This window comes from Micromesistius poutassou, assembly GCF_964030765.1.
Source record: "Micromesistius poutassou genome assembly, chromosome: 1".
Classification (NCBI taxonomy): domain Eukaryota; kingdom Metazoa; phylum Chordata; class Actinopteri; order Gadiformes; family Gadidae; genus Micromesistius; species Micromesistius poutassou.
Genome location: NC_140271.1, coordinates 2831654 through 2856566, shown reverse-complemented (window position 1 = coordinate 2856566; position 24913 = coordinate 2831654). Strand labels below are relative to the sequence as shown.

General features: G+C 42.4%; 3 protein-coding genes and 3 non-coding genes across 8 annotated transcripts; 1 reads left to right on the top strand and 5 right to left on the bottom strand.

Moving 5' to 3' along the window:
- Positions 1-2378: 2378 nt before the first annotated feature.
- On the bottom strand, positions 2379-4862 carry rps11 (ribosomal protein S11). Its single transcript, XM_084488852.1, has 5 exons — positions 4815-4862; positions 4183-4323; positions 3890-3965; positions 3487-3616; positions 2379-2559 (listed from the first exon to the last, which is right to left on the bottom strand). Exons 1-5 carry the CDS (start codon positions 4827-4829, stop codon positions 2436-2438), a joined length of 486 nt encoding a protein of 161 aa, XP_084344978.1. The 5' UTR covers positions 4830-4862; the 3' UTR covers positions 2379-2435.
- LOC311353410 (small nucleolar RNA SNORD35) lies at positions 2641-2723 on the bottom strand. Its single transcript, XR_014637042.1, has one exon. It is a non-coding gene; the product is annotated as a small nucleolar RNA SNORD35 (small nucleolar RNA).
- On the bottom strand, positions 3762-3844 carry LOC311353423 (small nucleolar RNA SNORD35). Its single transcript, XR_014637044.1, has one exon. It is a non-coding gene; the product is annotated as a small nucleolar RNA SNORD35 (small nucleolar RNA).
- Positions 4031-4113, bottom strand: LOC311353418 (small nucleolar RNA SNORD35). The gene has a single exon (XR_014637043.1). It is a non-coding gene; the product is annotated as a small nucleolar RNA SNORD35 (small nucleolar RNA).
- A 423-nt stretch (positions 4863-5285) lies between the features above and the next one.
- On the top strand, positions 5286-8597 carry LOC311343753 (apoptosis regulator BAX-like). Its single transcript, XM_084468711.1, has 6 exons — positions 5286-5327; positions 5755-5803; positions 5892-6047; positions 6158-6293; positions 6575-6679; positions 6762-8597. The coding sequence occupies exons 1-6, from the start codon at positions 5297-5299 to the stop codon at positions 6858-6860; spliced, it is 576 nt and encodes a 191-aa protein (XP_084324837.1). The 5' UTR covers positions 5286-5296; the 3' UTR covers positions 6861-8597.
- A 328-nt stretch (positions 8598-8925) lies between these two features.
- Positions 8926-23673, bottom strand: map3k14a (mitogen-activated protein kinase kinase kinase 14a). Of its 3 annotated transcripts, none has more exons than XM_084488636.1 (16): positions 23631-23673; positions 18187-18441; positions 17973-18054; positions 17631-17847; positions 16853-17326; positions 16599-16733; positions 16000-16129; positions 13975-14103; positions 12145-12249; positions 11629-11789; positions 11360-11510; positions 10875-11252; positions 10531-10640; positions 9834-9972; positions 9599-9699; positions 8926-9448 (listed from the first exon to the last, which is right to left on the bottom strand). In XM_084488636.1, exons 2-16 carry the CDS (start codon positions 18431-18433, stop codon positions 9287-9289), a joined length of 2721 nt encoding a protein of 906 aa, XP_084344762.1. In that variant the 5' UTR covers positions 18434-18441; positions 23631-23673; the 3' UTR covers positions 8926-9286. The 3 variants fall into 3 exon arrangements, with proteins under 3 accessions (XP_084344762.1, XP_084344764.1, XP_084344763.1); XM_084488638.1 differs by lacking the exon at positions 23631-23673 and adding an exon at positions 19690-20234; XM_084488637.1 differs by lacking the exon at positions 23631-23673 and having other exon boundaries at positions 18187-19509.
- Between the last annotated feature and the right edge of the window lie 1240 nt (positions 23674-24913).

Here is a 24913-nt window from a genome sequence, read left to right as displayed (position 1 = left end):
CCCAAAGATGTGAGATGTCAGCAACTCCGCGCGATCTTTGAAAATGCGCTCCCTGCGGGAGCATGGTTTGCCGTGTCTTCCAAAAAACGCAAGATAAGCCATTGCACTAGGCTACATTTAAAAACATTTCTCACGGCTGTACAAGTACATTTTGGTAAATTTCATACTTTGCGTGGCAATGTCCGCAGCCTACGCACTCCTTAAGCACAAATCAGTGTAGGCCTAAGTATCGTTGATAAATGAGGCCCCTGGGGTGTCTGAGCGCATGAGACAGACTGCATAAGCTTGACCCTCTCACCTCTGAGATGTATAGGCCTGTGACCACAAAGGAAAACAAGCTCTGTCACTTTAAAGCCAAACTTGTGTTGTGGTAGTAATCTAGCGTGAGCAATATGTGACGTTATTATTATTGCAGCGAAAAGATGAAGGGACTTTTTCTTTCATCTCTTTCTGCAATAACACACACGTTTGACTTATTGTTATTGATGTTTTCTTTCACAAAAATAAGCAATTAGAAGGTTGAGAATTTAACTCTTGAAGCACATCTTCTCTAATCGAACGAAGTCGCTATACTGTCCCCATTTAGTGCAGGCGCTTCGTCTATATGCAGATTAGGCGAAAGAAAGATGTGACTGAAGACTCAGCATTTGCTGCTGAGCGCTAAATAAACGGGTAGCTGTGTTAGTAATGATACCCCAACAGTGATTTGTCTCCATCTGCTGGCTGCATGAGGTAGTTATGACACTTGGTACATACCCCTACAAATTGTTGTCTCTAAATGCAAGCTGCCTACGTGTGGTAGGCAGTCAAACCGAGGGTTGTACAGGTGAAACTCGAAAAAATTTAATATCGTGCAAAAGTTAATTTATTTCAGTAATTCAACTTAAGGTGAAACTACTATATTATATAGATTCATGACATGGCAATTTCAAGCCTTTATTTGTTATCATTGTGATGATTATGGCTTACAGCTTATGAAAACCCAAAATTCAAAATCTGCAGCTGAAAGAAGCATTAAGTGCTCCAAAATGTCCTGGTAGAGGGCTGCGTTGACAGTGGACCAACACCAGCAGATGACACGGCTCCCCAAATCAACAGACTGTGGAAACTTAACACTGGACTTCACTTTGTGCGCCTCTCCATTCTTCCTCCTGACGCTGGGACCTTGGTTTCCAAAAGAGATGCAAAATTGTCTCATCAGAAAATAGGACGTTGGACCACTGAGCAACAGACCAGGTTTTTTTTCGGTAGACCAGGTGAGAGGCTTGACAAGAGGAATACGACATTTGAACCCCATGTCCAGGATCCGTCTGCGTTTGGTGGCAGTAACTCCAGCCTCAGTCTGAAGCTCAGTTATGAAGCTCCCCGACACTTTTGAATGGCCTTTTCCTGACAATAATCTCCAGGCTGCTGTCATCCTTGCTGCTTGTGCACATTTTTCTATAAATGTGCTTTGATACGTCCAAATTATTTTGCAATTACCGTTTGAGGCTTTCACTCCTTGTGGAGGGTTTTCAATGCTGGTTCTCTGCAACTGTATGGTCGGCAGCCTATTAACCCTCATGATTGTGAATTCTGCTGAACCAGACTGAGAGACCAGTTAAAGTTGTGTAATCCATGTTTTGGATTAATTAGCTGATTATAGTGTGACACTTTGAGCCTACAGTATTGAACATTTTCACAATATTGAAATGTTGATATTTTCATTTTGTGGTTTTCATAAGATGTAAGCCATAATCACCAACATTATAATAAATGAAGGCTTGACATCTCACTTTGCATGTAATCAATCTTCATAATACATTAGTATGACCTAAATTGAAATAGTGGATATTACATTGCATTATCAAAATGCTACATTGCTTTGACCATTTGTCATCAAGAATAGGGTTTAGTTTATTTCTCCTTCCAACCAGTTACCCGTTGCATTTTGATACCCATAATATCCAGAGATTTTTTTGTATCAGATCTTACCCAAGTTTTATTTCAGCACAAAGCTTATGGGAGATCAAAGTCAATGAACAGATAGTTGCAAGACTTGTTTGTTAAATATTGGGCATCTCCTCTTATATGTATTCTTAACACAAGTAGCCCATTTTATTGGGGACAGCGAAGTGCATTACAAAATATGCCACTGGATACACCCAGTGGTACTTTGAAGCAATAGATTTAACTGGTTACAAATTGACTAGTGTTTTAGCTGGAGATGCCTGAAAGAATTGTCACAAGTTAAGCCAGTCCATTCCTGACAATTAAATTTATACCTATACAATCCTATCCTGTGGTTTTGTGCAACGACACGGTAGTCAATGTAATACTAGGCTACCAACATTACCAATGTTTATGACACAAATAAAGAATTGAAAACAGAAAGCATGTCAATAGAACATTGTTTATTCTCCACTGTAACAAATCAAATTGCCACTGCCATGCACCTAGAACTTCTGGAACTGCTTCTTGGCTCCAGCAGCCTTGGTCACCTTGAGGACGTTGAACCTCACGGTCTTGCTGAGGGGTCGGCACTCGCCAACTATCACGATGTCGCCAACTGTGACATCCCTGAAAACAGAAGCCCATTTAGTCAGCAAATGCAGCAAGTTAAGTCGTCAGACATGAAATTCTATTTATCCTATACAAAATTGAGCTGCATCAGTAATGCCTTGCGGCATTTTCGTCAAAGCCTTGTGAGCTACGAAGACCATCGTGAGAAGGCATCATTTGCAGCAATTTCTAATCTTTAGAATGCAGAATCAGAATAAAGACTAAAACAGTTGGCACTAAATATATGCCATTGTGAAATGGTAGAGTAGCCATCTTTAAAGACCGGGTAAACCAAATTCAGTATTTTTCTTCTTATCATATTAATTAGGCCTTAAATGTGTCCCTCAAAACATGTAAAAAATATTTTTCCCATTCATCATTTCCTTGAGGAGCTAGGCCTCAGAGAATGTTCTGTGTGCAGGTTTAAAATGGGCGGGTCTACATCGAAGACCGCTTTACGTAAAGCGGTCTTCGATGTAGACCCGCCCCCTGCTGCCCTCTAGGTATAAATACATTAACCGCGCACTAGCATTCTGTGGTTTCACCCGTCTATGGTTTTACCGCTCACGAGTCTGGTTTGAATTGTCAGTTTGTAGCTAGCTTGCCCGTTATGCCTCTTCAACCTCGTTGGTGCATCTTCCCTGGATGCCACAGTGGTAAACGTAACGTTAACGGTTCGTTTACTTTATTTAAGTTTCCGACCGAAGACGGTCTCTCTCCGGTGATGGGCGTGGTTTCCTGGCCTGCAGCGCACACGCCCCCACCGTCCTGAGCCAGGGATTACTGCTCATTTTTCATCAACTTTGAAGCATAATTTTATATACTTCGCGATTTTTTTAGTCCTTCAAATTTGGCAGGGTGGTTAATAATATATTTTCCTGTGGTATTATAAACTCAAAACCCATAATTATTCTTGGTTTACCCGGTCTTTAAATTAGTTTTTACCTGAACGCGGGAGAGAGATGGACCGACATGTTCTTGTGCCTCTTCTCAAAACGGTTGTACTTGCGAATGTAATGCAGGTAGTCACGTCTGATGACGATGGTCCTCTGCATCTTCATCTTGGTCACCACGCCTGCAGGTTACATTAACTCCTTTAAAAGGTCATACTGAACCTAATAGCAGAAAAATTAGGTTCACTTCATTGCAGTACATTACTCGTAGAGATCATATCCCATTGCTCCAAAACTGGAATTTTAAAGAGTAATAGAGGAAAACCCAGGACTACATCAGCAATGCCATAAGGCGTTATCGTCAAAACCAAAAAGGCTAGGAAGACCATCGTGAGAAATCATCATTTGTAGACCATCTCTGAGTTGTAAATAAGATAGCTGAAGTTGTAACAAACCTGAGAGAATACGGCCACGGATGGATACGTCTCCAGTGAAGGGGCATTTCTTGTCAATGTAAGTGCCGTCAATAGCCTATAAAAGACAAACATTAATCTTTAACAGTAGTTTACATTTGAGACTAGTTCAGTTTGTCTTAAGGGACTGCATCAGCAATGCCAAAAGGCAATATCGTCAACACCAGATAGGCTAGGAAGACCATCGTGAGAAAACATCATATGCAGAGTTTATCAAATAAAAAAAAAATAGCGGGATGATATTCGTCTTTGCATACGTACTATAGACACTTTACCTCTCTTGGGGTTTTGAAGCCAAGCCCGACATTTTTGTAGTAGCGGGGGACCTTTTCTTTAGCCTCCTTGGCACCTTCAGCAGCCAATACACGCTTTTTGTTCTGGAAGATGGTGGGCTGCTTCTGGTAAGCCTTCTCGGTCTAAAAGGAAAGATGGAACGTCAAGGTTAGTTTCTAGACAGTATACAAAATGAATAATCTACATCATATGGATATCGCCATGTTGGGTCATTTCACGTATAGGCCCAGCTACAGGACCAAAGAGGCATTTACTCTATAAATCGGTTTGACCTAGATACATTCTATATTGAGTAGAATTATCAGGACAAAAGATCAAAATGTAGATGTTGATTGTCATAATAACTTGGGCATGGCTTGATTTTTTGAAGAAAGCCACTATGCTAACTGCTAGCGGCTAACTTAACACAGCCCTGGAAGCGACCACCATCCCTACACGCGGAGACGGCGGAGCCGGAGTGCCAACTACAAATTACACGGATACTACACTGCCGGAGGTTATTTAGCATGGTACACGTGCGAAAAATGAAATAGAAAGATTGTATTCATATATGTTAAACACACTGCGGTACAAATTATACTTAAAAACGACCACGCCGTTTTCTTTAACTTACTTGTACGTCCGCCATCTTCGCAGGCCGATCAGGAAAGAGGACAAAACATGGGCGCTACGGAAGTAAGAACACAACGCACCGGAAATTACGTGTTCGAAAAACGCGCACGCAAAACGAAAGACCGTAAACGCCAAATAAAAGCCATTCTTTCCACTTCTACGTTATTGTTTGCGCAGTAATACATCTAAATAATTTCTTCTATTGATTAAAAAAAACTTACAACTTTTACTGTCGGTCTTCTGCAAATAATTGCATTTATTGGACCGTACCCGCACACGTAGACTCGATTTATTCGTTTGTTATAATAATAAAAAAAAAAACGTCAAAGTATCAGGAAAAGTATTAGTAAGTAGAAATGTGTGACTTAAAGTTAGAGTTAAGACAAACCCACATTGTAGCCGCCCTGATGTTGTCATCCTTGGTGTGGTCACATGACCCGGGCGTCACGCCGTCACACACCAGCCACTGAGTCAGTTTACAAGATGGCATCGCCGAACGGAGGTGGTGATTCAGGTGCGATGTATACCGAGCTTGTACTTTGAGACCCATTGTGACATTTAGAATGAAACTGTATTCGCTGAACGGACACTTGTTTGTTCGATGTTGGCTTCTGGTTTGGTCGTGTTGTGTTGTCCACCACTCTGTGCTATAGAAAAACAACCATCGTTAGCTAGTCTAGCTAAAAGAGCTAAACTAAATCTGGTTAGCAATGTTTTATTTGACAGCCAGCTGGAAGGAGTTGGATGTGGGGACATCGGTTCAAATGTCAACAACTTGACATTATTAGAGTAGTTAAGCGGATAGGAATGATTGTTCTGATGTCTGCAGTGTATTTCCTGGTTTCAAACTCGAAGGGTATTTGTTAAACTCGCGCTGTTTTTGTCGGTGTCACCAGTGTGTCCAAGCCTGTTCTCATCCCATTCATGTCTTCGTATTTCAGGGACACCTGGAGACGAGATCATCGAAGTTGGAAAGATTTTGTTACAGGAGTAAGTTCACTTGCCCATTTTTAAAACACCCCCCAAAACTTGTTGACGTCACTTTTGAACTTATGACCCATCATTGGCTCTCTTTCAGTTTCATTTATCAGCGGGTGCTTCGAAATGGCGAAGGTCCGGCTGTATCAAGAGCTGAACTGGGCGGTAGAGAACTGACTAACCAGAACCATAAAAACCTGGCGCAGTGCCTTCAGCAGATCGGAGATGATCTGGATGGCAACGTCCAACTACAAAAGTACTTCCCTTGAGTTCGGTTTCATTCCTTAATACATAAGGGTTTGCCCACATTTGTGTTATTATCTTTCATTGTCAATGTCCTCACTTTGATTTTACTCTGTTCCCCAGCATGATCAACAATTCGGCGCTTGTTCCCTCAAAGGATGTTTTCCTGAATGTGGCCCGCGAGATATTCTCTGATGGCGTATTCAATTGGGGCAGGGTTGTGGCTCTCTTCTACTTCGCCTGTCGCCTGGTCATAAAAGTGAGTGCAACCAGTGGTGGATAATAGACTTAAATGTATGGTTGTTTTTTGTTGACTTAACATTGTCTTTGCTTGTCTTGAAAGTTATCTTGGTAAGAATAATAATACTAATGTAGTTGAGCAAAAAGTCAATGGTTTGCGTTGAAGTAAAAGTACAAAGTCCCCAACATTTAACAACTTATAATCACATGTAATAATGAATTACGTAAGGACTTGCCTACTCAATGGCTGTGCGGTAATGTAATAATCTAGATTACCTGCCTTTTGACCTGGTCCTCTAGGCACTGATGACCAGAGTTCCTGATATTATCAGGACTATAATCTCTTGGACCATGGACTACCTGTCTGAAAATGTGATGAACTGGATCAGAGACCAGGGAGGCTGGGTAAGCTGTCTGTGTTCAAACTGAAACCTCAAATTAAGTTTCATCAATCGTTGAGATACTAAATCTCTTATCGCTATTACAGGAAGGAATTCGATCCCATTTTGGCACCCCTACATGGCAAACTTTGGCAGTCTTCGCGGCCGGAGTCCTGACCGCTGCGTTCGTCATTCGCAAGATGTGAGCAGTTGAAGAGGAGTGATGCAGAGAGAGCGGAGAAAGACTGAAACACCTGCAATGGGTTGGATCGGGTGTAAGGGACGAGGACAGTGGACGAGGAAGCCAATGGAAACCGTAATCATCCACACATAGGAAGAAATCTCCGTTTTGGACAAGATATTGTTCTTTTTTTCTTTGGTTCTCCATTTGTGTGTCAACGGTTGGAAGTTCCATTGCGAGCGGGTGTAGCTGTCTTCCCTGCACTTCCGAGCCTTCAGGCAATTCTTGACGTCAGGAGTCCCAGTGAGAGATGCAGACAGAGCACATTTTAAGTTATTTATTTAGTTGGTAAGATTTAATGCATACCTTTTTTGTTTTGTTTTGAATGGGCAAAGTTAATTAATTCTTGGCTGTAGCTACTCCTTGAAACAACCAAAAGCTAAAAGCTATGTGTAATTTATCCTGCTCAGTTATATTCCTATGCCAACAAAGTGGCATAGAAGTACGTTGATTTCTATTGTCTATATATATCACACAACATCCCAATGCTTTTGATGAATTACGCAGAGTTCATTCTCACATTTAATGTATCCTTCATATAACATCAATGTTAAGCCACAAAGAGGAATAGAACATATACAAACCTTTGGGTTACATGGTCACCTTCTTAAATGCAAAACTGCCTACTGCCTAATTGCCAGACGGTACCAGAATTAATCTTGAAGGATGCATTCAGCATATCAAGAGTAGTGGGAGAGATCTTCGTAATGATAATCCAAGACAATAGTCTGAGGCACTGTGAGGCTCTCATTTGACATGTGTACGCAACAAAAACTATCTCTTTAGGTTGTTTCAATCTGACTGCAGGCGATAGGAATAACCGAGATACACTGACTTCTTAGACTGTAAAACCTTTCCAAATTCTTCATGTTTTATTTTTCTGATGTCTTTATTCATTTAATATACATTCTAGTCTCATCATGTAATCACTGGGCTATAATATACTTGCTTGTCTGTGTGTATTCACTAGACTTTGTGACCCACTGATTGACATATTTATTTCAGGGGCAGTTTGTTCAGTTTGTTACCAAACCAACGTGACATACCAAGAGAATTAAATGGCAAAGAAGAACCCAGAACTATAGAAGCAGTGAAACACATTTTTACAAGAGAAACTATGCCTATATTTAACAGACAAAAACAAACTGAAAAATATATACATCCATCCCCACTATTAGCAGTTGTGATTTGCCAGTATTCAATGGACCACTTTATGAACTTAAGAAGGGCTTTGACCCTGTGATGGCCTGGCAAAACCATACAGATCATTATACCAGCATTAATTGTTAACCAAATTCACATTAAAGCAATATTTGGAAAGGATAGTTCAAAGAGTTGAGTACAACCCACACGTCAAGTCAGTGCCAATGTGCACTAGTTTTTGGCGATTGTTAATATCTCACTTCAATTTGCAGCCATCTACCCCGATTTTAATTTCTTTGGACAATGTCTTAGATTATTACCTCAAGTCATGCATTCGAACAAAAGTACTGTATTTTTAAGTCTGCTTCTTCGGCCACACCCTTTGCAAATTGTTTTATTTTCATTGTTTGTCAGTGCCTTGGTGTTTTTTTATATATGAAATCACTTTGATATCTTCAAAATGTTCTCCTTTTCTATTGCGTTTTTTCATGTTCCCTCTGAAAACCCTATCGCAGTGATATATGTTGTAATACAACAATAAAAATCATTTTTATCAACTTGACAAATATGCATTATCAGTTTGGTAGAAATGCTATATTGCATTGCATGACAACTAAATGGCTACTGGACAGACCATAGTTTACTGGATAGTATGAGGTAAAAATTGGAAATTATAGTGAATTATCTAGCCACTTAAACTTGTAAAAGGGCAACATATTTGATATTTAATGTTAATATGTATAGAGAACAGGGATTCATTCATGGGAATGTCAATTTGCCGCTATACACAAGCAGACATTATTTTCTTCGGTTGGAATGGCAAATTACTTTCAGTAATCAGCCAGACTCAATCAGTCAAATTCACAAAATATATTATCCAAATCCCAAATTTTATTTTTTCATAAATTGGTACACAGAGGAAATGCCACGAATAAGTTCAGTTCATAGTTCAGTTCAACAGTTCAAACAACCCTGTGGTTCTGCACATCCATCATGCAATTAAAATTGTTTTTTAGAAGAAAGCGTTACAACAGTGAAATGTTGAGGAAGAAGCAAACAACCAATCAAATTGTCCATTCGTCATTAAAAACCAGAACAACCAGCAGAAAGATGCCCATTCTTTCAATAATCCAATGAAATAAATACATGGGTAAATCAACATAATCAGATGTCTGTGACGAATCCAAAGCAGTCAAGTCAAATCGTAGCCAGCGACGGGCCGGTTATGTGTGGGGCGCGTGCTTGGCTCTATCTCGTCTCCAGCAGCCCGTCCCTGATCCTCCACTTCCAGGCGGGGCTGAAGTCGGGGGCCGAGACGCAGCGCAGGTGAAGCCCGCACTGGAGGACCTCATCGTCATGGCCGACTGCCCCGCCGTCATCTGTCTCCAAGGTGAAAACCCTCTCGGAGATCTAGAGGGGGGGGGGGGGGGGGGCGGGCAGACGTGAACAAAGGGAGGTGCCAGGAGTGTTTAGAGAGTACCCTGCCTAATAATAGTAGTAAATAAAGACAAAGAAATACGCTTTTTTTAATGTATTCATTTCCGTTGCGTTGGCCCTCACCTGGTCGCTGATTCCAGTGGCGATGTGTCCCACCTTCACTCGCCGGGTCTCCCTGATCCGAATGCTCCGTCTGTTGAAGTCTTGAATGGACACGTCCACCCCTGAGTCACAACCACAAAAACCAATGAGTGTCTGATGGTGTCCGTGTTAAAAACAACAACAACAACACCAAGGCCCCTACGTCGCTCGTTGGGATTCGATACGGTTGCTATACGGGAATGAAATCTCATCTCACCTTCAAAACAGCAGGGAGGGGGGATCTGTATGTGACCAAGCCAGTCCATGCTGAAGACCTGTCCGTCTGCCTGGCTGTTGTATGAGAATACACCGGAGCTGAGGTCATCTCCTGGGGTAATGGACCAGCGGCCAGAGTCCTGCGATAGTAAGAAGAAAAAAAAAAAAAAGAGGAAGATAACTTAAGGGCTGATAATGGTCCCACGTTCACGCAACGCAAGGGGGTAAACGGACCCCCTTACCGTCCTTGCGTCCGCCGCAAGGGCCCGACGTGCGCCTCCCAAAAATTGTAACCTTCCGTTGAGGCGACGCAGCCGCAAAGGCTGTGATTGGTCCGCTCACTAAAACCCGACGCAGAACCACAAAGGTTCACGGCTGTGTCAAAGCGTCTGCGTGGTCATTGCGGTGCGCGGGGGTGAATGTGGAACCATAAGCAGCCCTTTAGGGTAAGCATAAGGTTGCAGGTCTAAGTGCAGGGTATGATGAGGTGATACACATTATACATTGTTGTATGTTTTATAGAGGTGATTGATTGCCTTTTTTGTTAATGTATATATAATGTGTACATACTCTTGTAAAAGAGATCTTGAAGAGTTTCTAATCTCAAAATAACGCTACCATTTGTTAAAAGTTTGGTCTAAAGGTTTACACAATTTCAGATCACATAGCAAACATCTAATCTTCTGAGATAGCTTTACCCTTTTGTCCCATGACTCCCAGTTGGAATGGCAGTCACTGCTCAGACAGGACAGCAGCTGCTCCTGCATCTCGGCAGGGTGTAGCTGAGACAGACTGCTCAGATAGAAATCTAGCAACAAAAACACAGCAAAAGTGGGAAGAAAAAGATGGTATTAGACATAAAATATAAAATCATGCACACGCAAACAAAAACACACACATGCACCCACAACCACACTCATACCCAAACCCAAACCCAAACCAACACCCCCCCCCCCTCCCAAACACACACACACACACACACACAAACACACACAACACTCATAACATGTTGTGAAACAAGCAATATCCTGAGGGGACTTACCTCTCTCTAGTTTGTGCAGTTCGTGATCCGGAATAGGCGTTGGCATGACATAGCCGGCAGTCTTGTGGTTGAGTGAATCACGGAGGTGGCATGGCAGACCCGACAGCAGCGAGCTCTGCTCCCTTCCGGCTACAGTTCTTGCTTCACCATCTGGATTATCACCATCAGTGTCGCCAACGTTGTCAAGTTTCTTTTTGCTTCCAGGGCTGATCAGGTCACCGGTGCATTCCTCCACCTTATCCTCTTCCTCCTCCTCTTCCTCCTCTTTCGGCCCGTCAACGCTGGGGAAGGGATCCAGGGAGGAGCAGGAGACGGGCCTAGGAGTGATCTGCAGTGGTTCTGTGTAGGGGCCCCTGACTGAGCTTCTGAGGCCCCCCACTGTAAAACATTTGACAGCCTGTTAGCCACCAGTGTCTAGTGACCCAAGGCTCGAACTTTTGACTGTACACAAGCTTTTTTTTTAAAATTTTTATCATTTGACTTACACTCCTTGAGAGCTCTGGACGTTCTTTCTTTCAAGACCCCTGCTGACGCCCGCTTGACCGGGTCCTTCTGAAGCCCCGCCTTCATCACCTCTGCGGTAAGGTCGCTGCAGTCAGGCGGGATCTCCCGTATAGGAGGCGGTTCATTGGCTATCTGTACGCGTCATCATAAAAACACATGCAAGAAGAGGGTTTTAAGTAAATGAGGGCATGAGGGTGACATGGATGCCCTGTGACCACATTGCGGGTGAGTCGAAGCGAAGGGACTGTACCTTGAGGTAGAGGCGACAGGTGTAATATCGGGTCCAGGGCTGGCACCCATTGAGCATGTGCAGTAGCATACAGGCGCTGCTCCACACATCGGCCTTGGCTCCTCGCGGCTCCACTTTGACGATCTCAGGGGCCATGTGGGTCTCCGTACCCTTCATGTTATCTGCATCCAACATGGCAACAGATAGGGTTTGAACCATTTAAAAGGGGAACCGTCACACTCTTTTTTAATATATATATATATTAGAGAGTACTGCTTCACGCGCGGTCTGCAATATCAACTTTTCTGTAAAAAAAAACGCAGACATTTTGGTTCTGAACGCATTTGAACGTGAAAACAGAGTTAATGTTGCCGACCGCCATTTAAACTAACCACACGCTTACAAAGCAGCGCTCTCTTGTATCAGGAAATAGCCATTAGTGACGGTTCCCCTATAGGTGCCTCGGGTCACCATGGCAACAATGCATTGAGCTCCTTTGCGATGGAAAACAAAGGGTAAGAGGTTAAACGGCGTTACCTCTGCATCCACTGAGGCTAAACCCTTGACTGTCGAGTCTCTCTGCATGGCCAAAGTCGCAGAGGAAGGTGTCCTTCCCGTCCTCAGACAGCAAGACATTATCGGCTGTGGGGAAAACACAAACATGTATACACATGTCACATACTCCAGTTGTTTTTCTTGACGGACATAGTATTATGTATTACTGGTTCTAACTACACGAATGACTAGATGGACCTGTTCTTAAGCTTGTTTACAATAATTGGACTAATTACTAATAATTGGAATAATTGGACATGTGACAAGAAGGTCTTTACGCAGAAAAAAAGAAGATGGCCATACGGTTCTACCAATTAGCATAACACAGCATCGAAGCTCATTTCTAACCTGCAAATGCATTCATAATCATACGGTTTTCCACATCTTATTTACACAAACGACATTCGGAATTAACCGTTTGAGGAGGCCACACGGTGAGTCACAAGAACTATATTAACTTAATTATTATTATTTTAAAAAAAAATTAAAAATTATTAATTTTTTTTTTTTCCCAGATGACGCGTCGGGGCTGCTTTAACCCGACTATGACACCAGTCAGGACAGAGAGCGATGAGACTTGGCAGCCGTGTGTTTCCGCACACAGTCTACACACACCAGGTGGCGTCTGAGGCCCACCAACCCCGAGCGCTTTTGAAGGCCTCGGCCCAGCTCTGGTTTAACTCTTTCCTCCATTTAATCCTCACCTCTCTTATTGCTCGTCTCTCTGTCTTGTCTTTCTTCCGGGTGTATTTCTACAACCTTTTCTCTTTTTTTCCCTCACTCTTCTCACTTATTTTCACTATTTTTTCTCACCAACTACTTCTTCTTCTTCTTCTTCTACTTCTTCGTGCTGTCCCCCCCCCCCCCCCGCCCCCACCTCAACACGCTCAAGCTCTTACTCTCTCTCCCTCGCTCTCTCTCTCTTTCTTCCTCCTCTCCCTAATGGTGTGCACATGCGTGGCTTTCTAAAGAGCAAGCGGTGAGTCACACTGTGGGAAATTCCCAACAGCTCAAGATCTGCCGTGCGTTCTCTTCGCCTCGGTCTGCTTCGAAAACACAGGTGCTGCCGATCACACACACACACGCACCCGCGCGCACAAACACACACACACACACACACACACACACACACACACACACAAACACACAAATACACACACACACACACACACACACACACACAAGCTACATGCTTTATATATTCGAGGCCAAACAGCTGCGATGAATTGTCAAGAAAGATTTGCTTACGGCCAATTAGTGACTCTCTTCCTACGCCTTCGTTGTTTTTTTCCTATGCGCCAGAATCTCCACCGCATATGACTAACATGTACATCTTTTTTTTTGTTTAAAGTTTTTATTTAGCTGGAAATATGTTAATATGGCTGCAGTGTTTTTATCTTTTCTGAGTGTTCTTTTATTTATTTTATATACGTATATACTTTTTTTTAATACTATTTCTTTAAGTGAAATGCGTAAATACATCTCCATTTTGCCGTGATACTGAGTACAACCAGGATATTTATAAGTTATCTTGGCTGCAGAGATTATTTATGCTACAGGATTCCTGTTTGACCTCATAAATCATGGACAACTAATAAAAAAACTGTATTTAGACTTACAATGTTTACTCCCATGTGGCGCACATGACTTACAGCTGTCTGTGCTAGCCAGATGCCGGTTTTGTATTTATTTATACATTTCTGTATACATGGTGAAAGAGCCAAAATTTGGAATAATACACAAGAGTTCAACATCTTTTCAAACTTCACCGCCTTAAGCCCATAGAAACAATGACTTTGGTCCATGGCCTACCTTTGATATCGAGATGGGCCACGCGTTTCTTCAACAAGTACTCCAGTGCTCCTAGGACTTGCCAGTGGTAGTGGAGACCCAAGTCCTGTGGTAGCCTCCCTCGCTCTGTGATCAGCTGGCCCAGGGACCCTGAAACATCTCAATGGTTAGAAGCACATCTCCTAATACATTACAATGGGAACACTTTAGCACGGTAGCACATTGATAGCGCTGCAGCTGTCCCTATATTGAGCTGGGCTACAAAAGGGACTAACGGGATTCATATTTGTGTGAACATTAAACATGTGACTAACGTTTTCACTGCAGTTATCACTTCTTTTTTTAAGCATTTAAATTACAGTGTCCGTAAAGAATGAAACCTATCAAGTCAAAGCTTAATTAATCGTCTCTGTGTATTCAAATGTATTCTCTCTGCGGATTAGTTTGGAGGAAAGGGCAGGTAAAATAAATTATATGATATATGAGATATAAGATATATGGCATCTTGCTCAAGACGCCTACAGAAAGGATGCCGACAGTGGATTCAAACCCAGATCCCTACGAATGGGAGTTGAACACCCTTAACACTATACTATCCCAGGTTTTTTATACACCAATATATGCACCAGAGTTGTGGTGGTGGTTGTCAACTGTAATGACAATTTCTTTCAACTCTATTGTGTTGTAGCCCCAACACATGCAGGAAGGTCATCGGTAGATCTGTGGCCAGTTTCAGTCACGCAATTCTTGTTCCAGGAAATTAACGAGATGTGTGACATTACCTCACAGTTCTTTTTTTCTGGCCTTAATTCTTTGGGATCCAAAAGCAATTGGCACAGCTTAGCATGGGGCTTAGCATGTGTACTCATGTCCCTAAATGTGCACATACTAACCACAAGTCCGTACTAAGCAGGTATAGAGTAGCCTGTGGCTATTGCTAGACCAAGCTCAATCCTAGATTGCACGTTGGTCTGGGGAAGCTGTTGTCATTTTCTTCAGCACAAGAGGCGTGATCAACGGGCCTAGTTCAACCGACTCTGTACGCAATCGGCTGCTTGCCATCGCTTCCCTGTCGTCATTGTGTTAAACCAGCCAATAGCGCACCAGGGGGAAAAGCCAGCTTGGTGATTGGCTCCTACAAAAACGTATCGAAACTAGAAAGAAATGTATTGCTCTTCTCCAGACGCTTCTGCACGGCGAACTCAAATCGCCGACAGAATGGGCGGGGCTACCCAGTCAAGGTATAGAGGTGAAGTAATGTTTAGGCCACAAGAAGACCTGCTTAGGCAAAAACGTCCATGACACATCAAAATCACGCAACAAAATCGGTCATAAAAATTAGGTACGATCCCATTCCCATAGCTGTTAGCCAACAGCAGATGCCACAGCCGTGCCATCGATATCACGTTCCACCAAAACAGATATTTGATCAGGTAAACGCAGAAGACACCTGTTGTAAAGTACTGGTTCTTTTACCTTTTCCCTCATCTTTAAACACAAACCACACCGGTTAAATGGACTGAGACCTTTGTGGCTTAAATTATGAAGTTCCTTTCACAAAGATCCTTTCAAGTTGTAAAAGGTCACTTAAAGTCTGGAAGATAATCTCAAGTCCAAAAGCCATAACAAGAATGAAGGTCATTCCACCACAACAAGTAACCGGTTAGTTTACGGGCTTTTTTGGTCCTGTTGCTGGAATTGTAATCAAAGTGCAACCTTTTGCTGCAACAATATTTACCACATCATTTTACGGTGGCGCTGGCCGTAGCTAAGGGCGTAGTGCAGATAGTCTGGCTACCGGAAGGTTGGTGGTTCAGTCCCCTGCCACCTGCACCTGTCCCCTTGGTGGTTTGTGGTCATTCACACTGCCATCGCAACGACTTTTTGTATGGGTGTAACGCGTGGCACGAATTGGAACGCTTACTCATCAGCCACGAGTTAGAAAAGCGCATTATAAATGCAGTCTATTTACCATTTTGTTGGAGCCTGCCTTGACCTGAAGCGTTACCACCCAATGTGACAGCAGGTAGGTCGCGGTTCACTCACCACATTTCTGTTCCATGAGCAGGATGACATAGGACCCCTCTCTGACCACACCAAAGAGCTCCACCACGCGGGGAGATGTGAGGGCACTCCACGTACCCACCTCCTCGCTGCTGAAACTCCTCAGGGGTATCTGGGAGACAAGAGGAGAGGAAGAGGAACCTCACTCATGACCCCAAGAAAACACACCCAAAACCCTGGACCTGGAATAAAGCTGGGCCGTATGGAAAATAATTATATCAGGGTTGTTTTTTTTCGTTGTACGTGTGTTTTCCGATGTCTTTATGTTTATACGTGTACCGGGGGGGTGATTGGATGAGCACCCAGAGCTGCTGTACCGAAAGCAATTGCAACAAACCCTGATTGTGTGGAAATAAAGTTACTTGTATCCTGTATCAATTGAGGGTTATTACACCTTAAGCACTTTGGTAATTCAAGGTATCAGACTTTCTTTCTCTTTGTTGTTTCAAACCCCCATTTCAAAACCCCATATTATGTTTTATAATTCTAAGGCAAAATCCTCTATTTAAACTATAAAACAAGATAAGTTGATAGATTATTCCTGGACTGACAATAACTGACAATGGCAGATCTTCCAATACCTTTTTGGCTGCAAATCTGTAGCCTGTGTTGATGTCTTGTGCTTTGAACACTTCGCCGTAGGAACCTTCCTTGATAAACTGAGTTAAGTGGTACTCCTGGCCCTCTCGGTACTCGGAATCCACAGGCTTGATGTTCTGATGAGACAAAAAAACAAAAAAAACAAAGTAAAGGTTAATAAAGAAATGCACCAAAAAGTGAACAACAAATCAATTCAGCCAACGGAACAGGAACACAGAAAACACACAAGCACCACCTCGTTGTAGAAGACGATGCCCTCGTTGACGACGGCTGCAGCGGGCGACGACGACCACGCCTCCTCCTCCTCCGCCTCGTCCTCCTCCACCCTCACCTCTTTCTCCACGTCTTTGAAGAAGGGCCCCGCGAAGCAGGGGTCCCCCTGGCTCACGCTGCCCCGCAGGCCGGCCATGGCCAGGGGGCAGTCCCACGCGCCGCTCAGGGACGAGTCGCTGTCGCCGTCCCGGCCGTAGGACGGCAGGTTGGAGAGGGGGTCGCAGGCCTGGGAGCTCCATTCCAGGGAGGCTCTCCGGTAGATCTGCGGGTGGCTGTACGCCGGAGGGCTCTGGGTGTCCTGCACGTCGCTCCTGTCGCTCGCCGTGCGGCTGCTGCCGCTGCTGCTGCCGCTGCTGCTGCTGCTGCTGCTGCTGATGCTGATGATGCCGGAGGGGCTGTGGATGCTGAGTCCGATGAGAGACTCGAACGATTCCTCCTGGGACAGGGAGACGACATGTGATGGCTGTAGGGGGGCGGTTTGTCATTGCTCGCAGTTGGGTTTTGGACTGTGATTTTACAACGTGCACAGGTCATGCAGACTTGAGAGACAAGCTACTGTCTTCATCTACATTGCAGTGTACGAGGTACTGTATACCAGTGCAGTCCGAGCAGTGAGACATTGACATGGGAATAACAGGGGAAAGGAAACGCTACTAAACATTTGTATTAGGCCCACTGACATGTGAATGGTGGCGGCAACAACGTTTTCCAACGGATATTTTTGAGATAAATCTCCTTACCGGGAATTGGACCGGAGAGGTCCCGCTCTCCTGCTCAGGGACCCCAGAGGGTATGCGGTGTCTGCGCCTTTCTTTTTTCTTCCCCTCTTTCTTTTTCTCCTTGCGTTTCTGCCTCTTGCGCGTCTTCTTCCGGGGGGGGGGCAGCGTGAGGGACGCCGCGTGCTCCTGTACGGAGGCGGTGGTCGGACACGCAACGTGGTTCTGCTCCGACGCCACGCTAATGAAGGACAGGGGGGGGGGTAGTGTTGTGGGTCAGAACGGCTGCCCAGAGTATTGACTAAAGTACAAAAACGCGTGTGATTTGTGTGAAGTCGGTGTGGGGACGGAAAAGACGGTGCGTACTTGCTGGTGAAGCAGTTGGGAGTGGCGACATAGCAGCGGTCGGAGCATGAGGAGATGAACTGCTGAGAGCCGGGGCTTTCACCTGGAAAGAGGACATCCAATGACATCCACGACGACGGCATTTCCATAACATGAAGCCTAACCGTCTAACATATTTGGTTTCATACACACACCCTATAAAAGCTGTGTCACGCTGAAACAGAACACTACTCACACTCGGCCTGGGCGACGAAGGTGGAGTTCTTCAGCGGGCCCTCGCCCACCTGCTCTGCCGTTCCTTGGGTCAGAACCTGCCTGAGGTACGGGTGGATGGCCATGTAGTCCTCCTTGCCCTCCTTCCTCTTCTCCTCCTGGGCGCCCTGGTCGGGCACCGAGCAGCCCACGTAGCCCGCCTTGAGCTCGGCCCGCGGCGACCCGGAGAACGGCGCCGTCGAGTTGAAGATCCTCTGCCTCACGGCCATCTCGTCGTCTATAAAAAGGAAACACAGTACGAAACACGACGGAGCCAAAAGGTAAGACATCCCGTACACGACGTATAAACCACGCCCAATCCTCTTTCTGCCCAATTAACCGATGTAACAGTTTGCCCCCAGCTGTCCCCGAACAGAAATCGTTCCTTCAGTTGAACTCGACCCGGAGCCTGACCACCCAAACTGTAGTCATGCATGGTGCGCTTCTTTAAACACTTAGAGAAAGAGATCCTCACTCGCGGTTGAGGTACGTCGCACCTGCTTAAAAAAAAAACAACGGACAGCTTTGTCCGTCGAGCGCAACCGGTGGATTATTTCTAATTTGTTTAACTTTCTTTAAAAAAAATGAAGAAATAGCAGATCTCTTCATCACTTTGTAAAGAGACACACATCGACATTTGATCTATGTACCGAGGCGAGAACGAGATTGCGGTCGGTTGCTATGAAGCAGGAAATTCAACCCCAGGCCTTGTTTTGACAGTTGAACTTGCAAACATACACAAACTGTAGTAAGGGGTGCTGTTGTATAATTATACAAAACATAACACATATGCAATAATTCGTGCTGGTGATTTCAAACCACCAAAGCAAAGATTAAAACATGGACCCATATCTATAAACTTAAATTAATGAAAATACTTCAATTGAAATGAATACTATGAGATATCGTGAAAATAACATCTGTTTTTTGTTAACAATAGACAGGCATTTGGCAGACCATAGTAGAAGGCTAACTGAAGTTAAGATTGTGAGGATTCACATTCCAATGAGTTGCATCAGTGAGTCTGCACAGCACTTGACCTTAGATTATATTAGCCTTGACTCTACGAAGAAGTTTCATTCATGCCCTGCATGGGAACCAGCATACCTGAGGCCTCAATATTGTTTCCTAGTCATTACATGATTACAGAGATTGTTGTTTCTTTGTTGTGGATACTGCAGAACAACAAAACAATGTGTATTTCTAAATGAAACCCCTGAAGTTACATGTTAAGTTACAGAATTTGGTCATTGATTGATTTTCATGTTTTGTGTTGACTCAACTCCTCAGTTGACAGAACACAAAAATACCAAATAACAGACTTGTTCTACAGACTTCAGGCACACCCACACACTGCTCCAAATCAATTTAATTAGATGAGGTGAGGACTTTTTCTTTAATTCAACAAAATTATTGATCGATTGACTCTAATAAAGCATTCACTCGATAGACATTTCAAGAGAAGAGTTGGCCATTTAAAACGTACCGGCAGAGTCCATTGTTAGCTGATCCTCTTGCGGGTATCTTTTTAGCTATAGCTCGACATCTAAAACAGCATAACACTTAGCTTACTCATTCATTTAAAAAAAGTCTCTCTCTCTCTATGCTTTGTGTGTTCGTGTGTGTGTGTGTGTGTGTGTGTGTGTGTGTGTCACTTTCCCCCCCCTCTTTTGAGCTCTGCCTGATCCTGGCTGCTAGCCAACGAGGGGGAGGAGCTACGGGCAGACTTATGGGAAATGCAACTCCTCTTCCCCAAACCACCCCCTCTCCCCTTAGCAAGAGCAGGTCTGTGATACACACGTTGCTTCTTTTATTATTATACTATTTTATTAATGGCATCCGTTAGTATTTTTACATCAGTCATAGATCTGTAACTGATCTGTAACCGACAAAATAAAAAAAAATAAAAAAAATTCTGTGTATCTGATAGATGACCATGACCATGAAATGTCAGTGCGTGATCATAGGGATTCCAATCCAACATCAATGCAAAGGACAACACAGATAAAGAACAAATAAGCAATTCATATTCATTCATTAGATCTCTCTCTCTCTCTCTCTCTCACACACACACACACACACACACACACACACACACACACACACACACACACACACACACACACACACACACACACACACACACACACACACACACACACACACACACACTGGGTAACTTGCACTTGCCACTCGTAGCAAAAAACCACACTCTTTTTGTGGTGCTGCTTGTGGTCTTGTGTTGTTCACTTGGTGGAGCAGGGTGCAAATACTGCCAGGGTTTGGGGGTCAACTCCTGCATGCACTCATGGCGTTGGTAATTCCCTAGAACTCTTAGATATGACCTCTAAGATATTCTTTATTGTGGAAGTATATATGTTTTGATAAATTCAGTCTTTTTGGTTGATGCTCACCAAGTGATGACAGTATTAATATTATCATCAAATCATACTTGAGATAGATCTGAGTTATCCATTTTAATAGTATGTTTCAGGCCCATGCAGTCTCTCCATATCAAGCTTGAATTCATGTGTACCTTTTATGGGAATGACACATAAACATGCTTATAATCAAACTATTATTATGATTATGACTATTATACTGGTTTGGGGCTGCTGTGGTATGGGTAACAATTGGATGAAAGAAGGTGGAACTATTTCTATAAATCCATAATGGAATTTTAAACAATTAAACTAACAATATGCCATACTGGATCTATTAGTTGCCATCCAAGTTGTGACATTTGAATTCTATCATCCAGTTCTGTACTTTATATTATTATGATACTCACTTCCTATTCTATCTCGTCCAAGAATTTGAGGAGGGTAACGACTAACCTTAACAATTGAACAAAGAGTTATATTTAAATGGGAAACTGAAAATCAGAATAGAGAAATAAAGATTTTCCTTTGAGCATGAAAAAATATTTAAGCCATTTCTAAGCTACATGAAGTGGGAAATACTTACTTTATTAGGCCAATAACGCTAACTGGAAAAAGTCTCACTTCCCTTTTTGACTTCCTTTCATCAACATAACAACTTACTCACACCAAAACATAGAAGTAGAAAACACATTAAAACTCCAGCCAAATATTTGACAGTCTGTTTCATGACACCGTTTATGAAACTGGGCCAACTTGAATGTGTACTTTTTTAGTAATGTTTTTTAATGTAATGTGTACTTTTTTATGTCGATTTGAGTAATGTAGATTTGTTGACCAAATTGAAGTGGCCATTTTCCAAGTAGGAAATATGGTTCACTTTTAAGTAGTAGTAAGTAATGGCTGATAAACCTAAGAATAGCAAAACAAACAAGATGTGTAGCTAGGTATTATGTCTAAAATGCATGATAACATGGAAATTAAAATATATATTCAGAGAGAGTTGACCAAATAAATATTATAAGTTCAAAGAACGGCATACGGATAATGTCATCATCATGCGTGAGCATTTGTATCCAATAACAGCGAATTATAAAGTGTAAATAATGTAGACTAACTTAATTTCTGTAATTTATTTTGGAAGACAGATATATATATTATATAACGTCTAAATACTGCCACTAAGAATATCTAACATCTGTCTTTACTTCAGATGCTAATGGACTTGTATAACAACAAATTATGTTAACTACTGTTTACAAATTGAAATGTGCAATTAGGCTACAGAGTTCAGTGGTATCTCCTCTCGCACACACCTCTCCTCCATCTTGTCTCTATACTCCTTCCGGCTACATTTGTACCTTGGGTTTAACCCCAATTAAGGAAATGGCGGCATTGTTTACAGTGTGTCGAATTAAGGTTGCTGCTCAAACAAAAGCTACAATAAAACCTAGAACAGCAACAGAGGATACGATTACACATTTATTCATTTTATGTGTTAGCATCAATGCTAAGCTATCAACCCCATGCCTTGTTTCAAAACAATGTGCTGTGCTGAGCAATATGAAGAATGAATTATCATGGTAAGTAGGATGCTTTATATAGTGTTGTGTAAAACATTTCAATAAAAAAACCTCACAATTAATCCACCTAACCCTAAATTATTAATTTGGTTTAGGCCTAGAAGACAGAGACACCACTCAAATATGAAACACACACTGTGATAATAGCAAAATGCTGTTATCACAATATTAGTGTGTTTCAACAATGGTACTGCTTAACATCTTAGAACACAACTGAACTACAGCTTGGTTCTTCTGCTATTTGGCTGCTTGTTTAGTTGCTTATACTAATATTACATCTTAACGTCACCAGAGAAATGTCCCTTTAACGTATCACAATAGTATTGCTTATCGTATGTACAGTATAAAGGCCATTTCATACAGTATCATCTCATAAATTATATTTTTCCATTTTATATACATATGTCTTGTTTAATCGGTTCCATGTTTCATCTGTTATAAGCTTAAAACTCAAGATCAGTGATAGGCAGTACTCTTAAGACAAAGTGGGACGCTGGGGAGGTGGGGGTGGGTGTCTCATCAGTAAAGGATGGATGGACAGATTGATATGATGGAGATGAAGAGCATTTAACTTATATACTTTTACTTTACAACTAGGTATGAGAGAGAGAGAGAGAGAAAGAAAGAGAGAGGGAGAGAGAGAGAGAGAGAGAGAGAGAGAGAGAGAGAGAGAGAGAGAGAGAGAGAGAGAGAGAGAGAGAGAGAGAGAGAGAGAGAGAGAGAGAGCAAGCGTAAATTCAAGCCATTTGGTGAAACAATGGTACTGCTTAACAAATTATAACACAGCTGAACTACAGCTGGGTTCTTCTGCTATTTGGCTGCTTGTTTTGCTTATACTAATATTACAAATATCATAACGTCACCTTGTCCCTTTTACATCCTATAATAATTAGTTCCATCCATTGCAGCTGAGTGACAGTCACATTGTCGTGACTGCACATTCATAGTCGCAACCATAAAGTTAATGTGTGTAACTTTGAATCAACTCTAGTGTAATCTATTATAATACAGCTATAACGACAAACCGCAACCAACTCCTTGGCACACGGGCCAGATACAACAGGCCGCGCGTCTAAACGTCCGCTCTGCCTCTCGCCTGTGTTTATACCTCATACCGTCACGTTACGTCTCAACTTCAGTACGGAAGATCTAAAAAATAACCTCTTCTGAGTAAAGATTCGAGGAATCCTTGAGGATAACAATAAAACATTTTCCTGACTACACTTAAATTCCTGACTACATTTAAATTATTGTAGTTAAGAAATACTAACTTCCTCCTCGCTGTAGTCTCCGCCATTCCACAACGCTTCATTATTAATAACTGAAAAGGCCATTGTACTTTTGCAGCTGGACAGTAAAGTTAGGTACGGATGCAGTTCATCGTTTGGCACAGCCGTGCGAACGGGTGTATAGAAAGTTACACAACACAGTAAAGTCAATCGCATGCACAAAAACATACTTACCAATTTGATAGGCGTCGGCCGATTGTTGAACAAGGCTAGCTGTGCAACTGTGTACAGCTCTGGAGCTGTGTGAAGGAAATGGTTACGTCATGTGATGGGCGTGGGTGTGATAAACTTGATCTCATAAGTCAGAAAAACAGATAATGGATACAGCATATAAGTAATGCAATGCAATTGCTATGGTGAGAATTGAACGGGCCCTTTTTATTACGCTCATTTTATGCATTGACATATGATTTAAATGTGCCTTATATACCACAGATTAGCTGTATTTTTTTTTTGTAAATGCAATAAACAACCACAAGATGGTAGTCTACTCTACTCAATGAAAGTTGTTACGTTTCAATAAGGCAGATATTGATGTTATTGATGTTTCGCTTTTGAGGTAAACAATTTACCTAATTAATTTGAACCGAGTTTAAGACAAGCTGATAATGCTTGGTAAAAACAAAAATGTAAACTATTGACAATGTCCATTTATCTTTTAGGCCTATTTAGGCCTAGTCGTGATTCTGAATACTTAATCAATAAGGAAGATGTATCACTGTTACCGATTTTGGGCAACTGGCTGTAGAGATCGTTGTAAAAAAAAAAAAAAGAATGTTCCCTTAGATGGTGACCTTGAAATTGACCAGGAGCCCCCCAGGTTTGACAATAACTGGGGATGGCAAGAATAGCCATATGGTTCTTATTAATTTGTCATTTTTTCCCCTCCCTCACTTGGTCGGTATTTGGTAGAGATTCCCATCTACATGTGTGTTGTATTAGTTTATGAACGTTTTTATTTATTAAACAAATTTACAAATGTGTCCAAATACATCAAATAAATGCACTATGATGCAGCCAACTGGAAATGATGCCTATGATACTATGAAGCTTTGCTGCGCCCAAAGTTGCTCAACTTCTTTTTCGGTAAAAACATTGAGATGGAAAATGTTATTCACCTTAGAGGTGCTGTTGAGATGAGGTAACAGACAATGCTTTTGAGTCACAGCTATGTATTGTTTTGTCCTGCAAAAAAACAACACAATTGTCCTATATGTGCACATAGAAAATAGTTGCATTTTACATGGGCATGTGCTGTATCACGCACTTAGTTTTGTATAACAATAGTTTAATATATATTATAAGCATATCTTTACAGACTTCTATATTTATGGTATATGCTAGATGGCAACGTCATACAATGGACGCTTCACAAACAGAATACAATACCGCAATTTGGATTTTATACAAGTTACAAACAATTGTTTAATTGTAAAATGAGAAACGGGTTGGGTGCT

Excerpts from the sequence above, each read along its gene's own strand:
- rps11 (XM_084488852.1), bottom strand. Across the intron at positions 3,617-3,889 it reads CCGTGGCCGTATTCTCTCAG|GCGTGGTGACCAAGATGAAG; the intron begins GTTTGTTACAAC and ends TGTAACCTGCAG. Across the intron at positions 2,560-3,486 it reads CATCTCTCTCCCGCGTTCAG|GGATGTCACAGTTGGCGACA; the intron begins GTAAAAACTAAT and ends TTCTGTTTTCAG.
- LOC311343753 (XM_084468711.1), top strand. The coding sequence starts at position 5,297 with ATGGCATCGCCGAACGGAGGTGGTGATTCAG. Across the intron at positions 6,294-6,574 it reads CCTGTCGCCTGGTCATAAAA|GCACTGATGACCAGAGTTCC; the intron begins GTGAGTGCAACC and ends CTGGTCCTCTAG. Across the intron at positions 6,680-6,761 it reads TCAGAGACCAGGGAGGCTGG|GAAGGAATTCGATCCCATTT; the intron begins GTAAGCTGTCTG and ends TCGCTATTACAG.
- map3k14a (XM_084488637.1), bottom strand. The coding sequence starts at position 18,493 with ATGTCTTACCTTTTGGCTCCGTCGTGTTTCGTACTGTGTTTCCTTTTT. Across the intron at positions 11,511-11,628 it reads CCTGTCGCCTCTACCTCAAG|ATAGCCAATGAACCGCCTCC; the intron begins GTACAGTCCCTT and ends TGACGCGTACAG. Across the intron at positions 11,253-11,359 it reads GTCCAGAGCTCTCAAGGAGT|TGGGGGGCCTCAGAAGCTCA; the intron begins GTAAGTCAAATG and ends AATGTTTTACAG.